The 5852-nt window shown below is 21.7% G+C and overlaps 3 protein-coding genes across 6 annotated transcripts in view; 1 reads left to right on the top strand and 2 right to left on the bottom strand.

Annotated features, from left to right (window-relative positions):
• The window catches only part of LOC102676966 (myocyte-specific enhancer factor 2), a 50902-nt gene extending 50489 nt beyond the window's left edge, over nucleotides 1-413 (bottom strand). Inside the window, exon 1 of one of the 4 annotated variants that reach the window (XM_006617636.2) lies at nucleotides 1-413. The gene's annotated coding sequence lies outside the window, so the exon portion shown is untranslated. The other 3 variants (XM_031511416.1, XM_006617634.2, XM_006617632.2) reach the window with 3 other exon arrangements.
• Nucleotides 414-1415: 1002 nt separating this feature from the next.
• Nucleotides 1416-5852, top strand: part of LOC102676732 — an 8292-nt gene continuing 3855 nt past the window's right edge. The window contains exons 1-7 of the mRNA XM_006617631.2: nucleotides 1416-1450; nucleotides 2515-2851; nucleotides 2974-3129; nucleotides 3274-3483; nucleotides 3563-3728; nucleotides 3792-3924; nucleotides 4046-4103. Of these exons, the coding sequence (XP_006617694.1) occupies nucleotides 1431-1450; nucleotides 2515-2851; nucleotides 2974-3129; nucleotides 3274-3483; nucleotides 3563-3728; nucleotides 3792-3924; nucleotides 4046-4103 (1080 nt within the window). The 5' untranslated portion in view covers nucleotides 1416-1430. The remainder of the gene's footprint in view (nucleotides 1451-2514; nucleotides 2852-2973; nucleotides 3130-3273; nucleotides 3484-3562; nucleotides 3729-3791; nucleotides 3925-4045; nucleotides 4104-5852) is intronic.
• On the bottom strand, nucleotides 4294-5767 carry LOC102676517 (vacuolar protein sorting-associated protein 26C). The gene is made up of 6 exons (XM_006617629.2): nucleotides 5612-5767; nucleotides 5407-5550; nucleotides 4915-5307; nucleotides 4731-4827; nucleotides 4548-4673; nucleotides 4294-4468 (listed from the first exon to the last, which is right to left on the bottom strand). The coding sequence occupies exons 1-6, from the start codon at nucleotides 5666-5668 to the stop codon at nucleotides 4386-4388; spliced, it is 900 nt and encodes a 299-aa protein (XP_006617692.1). The 5' UTR covers nucleotides 5669-5767; the 3' UTR covers nucleotides 4294-4385.

Here is a 5852-nt window from a genome sequence, read left to right as displayed (position 1 = left end):
TCACCGGCTTCTCCGCGGCTCCTACAGAGCTTTTCCGTGCAGTTATTTCACTTTCCACATTATTACATCCACGGTGAAAAAAAAAAGGAACGGCGAGAGAGCGAGTTTGATCAAAAGCACAATTTTCGTGACGTCATCGGTGGCCGGGCATGCGCAAACCGATTTCGGTGTTTTTCCATTTACCGCGGAAACACGTGTGGCGATGTAGCTTTTTTCTTCGTTTTTTTTGTTTCTTTTTTTTTCGCTTCGTTTCTCCACCGCGAAAACTACATCGCTAAGAGGCACGCGACATTATCGCGACGATACGGTATCGTCTGTTGCGAATTTCGTGTGCGATTATTCGCGAGAGCCACCACGGTTGCCGACATCTATCCATCCACTCCCACTTGTTAAATGACGTGCACTGACGTCATCGATAGTTTACCTTGAAGCATGACATTGAGTTACATGCTTGCCAATAATGTTAATAAATTTCCCTAAAATATATGTTTATAGGGACTTATATACATTTTGTGAAAATTTACATTATTATTTGAACTATTACTTTTGGTTGCATGAAAATATATATATAGTAATTATATATTTTTTTACATGTATTATTAACATTATTGTAAATTATCGAAACTATAACATATTATATTTATTAATAAATAATATATAATAAAAATGAAAAATGGTAAAAGTAAATATTAAAATCCATAAATTATTATTTTAAATAATTACTTTTTAAATTAAATTATTTCAAGTCATTTCCATAAGTCATTAGTATTATAATCTACTAAGAAAGGATAAATAATATAATTGGAAAAGCAAATTCGCACATTATTTTTCACTATATGATATTATACCACGTGGGCACATAACGTACATACGCAAGATATTTGAAATATAACTTTTATTTATAACTTTTAAAATTATTTAAATTATAACGAATGAAAATATTCATTATATATTAAATTATTATTATTATTAATTATTTTAGTTTAAAAAAGTATTTTGTGTAATTTTTAACATTGTTTATATATATATATATATATATACACAAAATATATGATAAAAAGATATAATAAATAAAATATATATGATTAATAAAAAAATTATTTCTTTTATGTAAATAGTGATTTCTTTGATAAATCTTATATATATTTGTATTCTTTCATATTTTATTTTTTTTTATCTTACTTTATGTAATTTATTTTATTAAAAATTCATTAAATGAAGGAAGAATAATATTAAACAACGCGAAAGAGACAAGCATCGATGTAACAAACGAACGCAATGAAACAGATGTGATCTGTGATTGGAACCATGAAATTTCAGGACAATGTTCATATAATTTCTATACAAATTCGTTGTAATAAGATTATATATGTTTTTAAATAATTAGCTACCTTTTCATTCATTACAAGTATAAAATTTTCATTTCAAAGATGCCTGTCGTGGACTGTAAGTACGTTGCAAATCATTGAAAAAAATTTGACATTTTTTAGATGTACTTTTTTGATTCATTACAAAAATAAATATTTCATGCTTTACTTGTCATTTATTTGTTACACATTTGATGACTATACGTGAACACTGTACTGTTAAATTAAAAAAGAATATTTTTAAAAATATACATATTAAAATATATAATATATTAATTATTACAATCTTATATTATATATTTTTAAAAACACAGAATTTATTATGAAAATAAAAATATTTATTAATAATTATTTTTAAAAATAATTATTAAAATATTATTATAACTATTATTAAAAAATTTTAATAGTTCATTATAAAATTGCAATACATATATGTATAGTTTCAAATAGTTCTGAATAAAAATTCAAACATTAGTAAACTGTAAAAATATAAATATTCCTACAAAAATTGAAAATTTTCCAAATCAATTATTTTATATTTCAATTTTTTAAAGTTGTATCTCTGTTTTACAAGAATTATTTTATTCCAAAAAAAGTATTTTTTTTTATGTAATGTAGTTTATAATATTTAAAAGATAATTTTACATTGATTTAATTGATTTGTCGTATAAATTTTATTTATTCTTTTTTGTTTTCTTATTCTTTATTTTTTGTTTTATATACAATAATGATAAATTATTAAGTAAATAATAAATGAAATGAACTACAGAAATTTATTTTAATATACATGAAATATATATATAATTTTATAATTTCGAAATAAATAATTCTATATACAAATAAAATTATATGACAAAAATATTTATTTAAAATATCAATATGTTTTTTTATAAATATGTATCTACTATTTAAATAAAAAAATAATTATATAATTACATTGTGATATAATATAATATACTATATCATGCTAAATACGATGTTAATTTATAATTTATAAGCTTATTAATATTTTATTAATTATAAAATTAAAAGCATAAAAATAACTTATATTAATTAAATAAAATTGATACAGAGTAAGTAAATTTTTAATTAAAATTATATCGCAAAATTAAAAAGATATAATTTATTTATTATTATTTTGAATTAGATTTGATCTACCAATAATGGATAATGTAAACAAAAAGCAAAATATTCATAATGATAAAGAGAAAGAAAAAGAGAACGAAAGAAAAAGTCTGGATCAAGGAATTTCTAAAGAATCAGATTTAGATGTATTATATACAACTCGATTAGATTCTACAAGTCAGGAAGATGTTGAAAAAAAGATTCAGTGTCTGAAGCATTTATTGGAAAAGGATCTAAGAGCAGCTGATTTAAAATGGTCCTTATTTGTAGCAGCTTGCAATACATATCGTTACGATACTTGCTTAAAACCATTTCCATCAATGTATATAAAAAATGAATGCAAAGACATTGAAGCTCTGGTAATATTTAAAATATTTTATTATTTTTATTATTACTTTTAAAAATTTCATCATTTATATTATTTTCATATTAATGATTGAATACTTATTAATAATTGTTAAATAATGAATTTTAATTATAGAGGAGAGCAATAGAAATAATTCCTCCATTGGCTGTAATATTTAAAGCATTATCAGAACAAGATGTATATGAAAGATATGGAACAGCTATAGACTTATTACATTGGGTTTTAGTACGTTTAAGAGACCCTTATATAAAAAGTATTAAAAAAGAAAGTGTAAGTTTCGTTATATATATGTAATAAATAATTATATAAATTTTGTTAAATTTTTTTTTTATTCTAATTTATGCTTTACAATTAAATTTACAATTAAATTTTGTAAAAATTTTAAAATATTTTGTAAAAATGTTTGAAATATAGTATGATTCAATATTGAGAAAAGTACCTTCAGAAATGTCAGTAGTTGCACCAAATTTAATATTCCAAGTTACAAGTACAAAACAATCTACTTCAGAAGACAGATGGAAAACAATTGCTGAAGGACATTCAACTTTTTATGCTTATCATGGTAGTCGGTTAGAGAATTTTCATTCCATTGTACATTATGGTTTACAACAGAGTATGTGTAAGGTAAAATATTTTTCTTAAAATATGATATATAATTCTTAAATAATGTTTTAATATAATGAATTATAATAATATCTTTTAGAAGTCATTGTTTGGTAAAGGAATATATCTTTCAAGTGAATTAGGTGTAAGTTTACCGTACAGTCCAGTTGGCTATGGATGGGGAGGTAGTGTGCTAGGAAGTGAAATGAGTTGTATAGCTTTATGTGAACTAATTAATCATGCAGATGTAAAAATTGGAGATTCAGGTAAATTTATATTAAAATAAAATATTATTTATCATAATTTATATCATAATTAATATATTACAGAAAATAATGCTAGAAATTTAGTCACAGATTCCACAGGTGGAAGAGTTCCAAATAAATATTATTTGGTAACAAATAGTGAATTAATAAGAGTACGTTATCTTCTTATTTACAGTCAACAAATTCATGCCACAAGGTAAATACAATATTTATTACTTGCATATATTTTTAAATATATTAATATATATATTATATTATCTAATATATTTTATAATAAAAAAATGATAAAAAATAAAAAAAATAATTTAATATTTTAGATGTACTGATAATAAAGGATTATTGGCATGGTTCAAGCAACATAAATTATTAACATTTGTGCTTGGCTATGTGGTACTATTGGCTTCAGTTGGTCTGACTCATAATAAACAAGTTGAAAAATATTATAAATTATTTGCTCAAAAAGTTGGACTGGAATAAAAAAGACTTTTTATATGATGAGTTATCCATCTAATAATATAATACATTAAGATAAAAATTGTTTTTTTATATTTTTCATTGAATTAAATTTAACATAAAATTGCATTTATTGTAATAAATATACACAGTTTGTAAATAATACATATTATTTATATAAAATATTATATTTTTATATAAAATTTAATATCTTGATAATATTATGGGGAAATTTTCTGTAACTAAATAATCATCTTCAAATATTACAATTAAATTCACTTCAAATTCTGTAATAAATAATTTATGACATTTTTATTATCAAAATTCTTATAAAAATTAAAAAAAAAATTCATATGATATTCTTACCAACTTTAAAATTACTTGTACTTAATGTAGGACATGTAAATAATCTCGGAAATATCATATATATTGGTATAGGTAAATTTGTACAAACATTTCCTTCTCCAATTTGTATATTTTGTATTTCTGTAGCTGAAATAAATAGTATTGTAAGATAATTAATCAAATATTAATAATTTTTTATCTTACCATCTCTAGAATATCCTTCTGCACAACCGCAGGTTTCTACTCTTACTAATTGTAATTCAATTGATTTTATCACAGCTTCACAATGTTCAATTATCACCTTATTTAAAAATTATTATTATATTATTTAAAAATAATATATTATATTATCTTATTAAACAAAACATAAATATTATAACATGATTACCTCTCCTGTTAAAGGTTCAGAAATTTTACAATATAATGAATCAAGTTTTCCAGAAATGCAAAATCTAGGTACATTTGTTCTATCTCTTGTGTTTTGTAAAGATTCTGGCATAATGTTAAAACATACTGATTTAGTAGGTTCTTTTTGTATTTTAAGAGGTATTTTATCCTCTACTATGAATTCTAAAGATTTATTTACATCCTTTGCTAAAAAATTTCTTTTTATATCACAACGTATAAAATATTGAATATTTACAAAAACTCCATGATAAGTTTCATATAAAGATTTAGTTCCTCTTGGTTTTAATGGTAATTCAAATGGTATTTCTGTTCTACCACTTGGTATTTTTCCACTTGGAGCAACATCTAAAGTATATTGAACTAATTGTATTGGCTGAAAATAATTAATAAAATTAATTCACTTATATAGTTTTATTTATAATTAAACCATAATATAATTTTTCTAAAATTGTTAAAAATTCTATAAATTAACCTTTACAGAATTATAAAAAGCTTCAAAAATACCAAAATTTTTTGAACTAAGTTGTAAATTAACAGAACCTTCCATGCTCAAGAATATTCCATCGTGTTTAACATCTGAATTAGTTTGCAATAATATAAAACCAGCAACTATTTCCTAAAAACATAACCTTGACATTTAAAATTATAATATTGTTATAAATAGTAGAAAGATATACCCCTTCGTGATATATTTTACTAGCTCTCTTTAATTTGATATCAATATTTATTGTCATTTTATAATTTATGATTATTAATTGAATAATAATAATTAACGACTTTATGTATTTGTCAATAACGACGAAGATTATAATTTATATTGTAATTTATATTGTAATTTATATATAATATTTAAGTCAATATTTAATTAATTATAAAATTTAAAATATTTATATATATAAAAATATATAAATCTAATAT

Source organism: Apis dorsata, unplaced genomic scaffold (assembly GCF_000469605.1).
Source record: "Apis dorsata unplaced genomic scaffold, Apis dorsata 1.3 scaffold_317, whole genome shotgun sequence".
Lineage (NCBI taxonomy): Eukaryota > Metazoa > Arthropoda > Insecta > Hymenoptera > Apidae > Apis > Apis dorsata.
The sequence above is the reverse complement of the archived record's forward strand: the minus strand, read 5'-3'. Positions and strand labels throughout refer to the sequence as shown.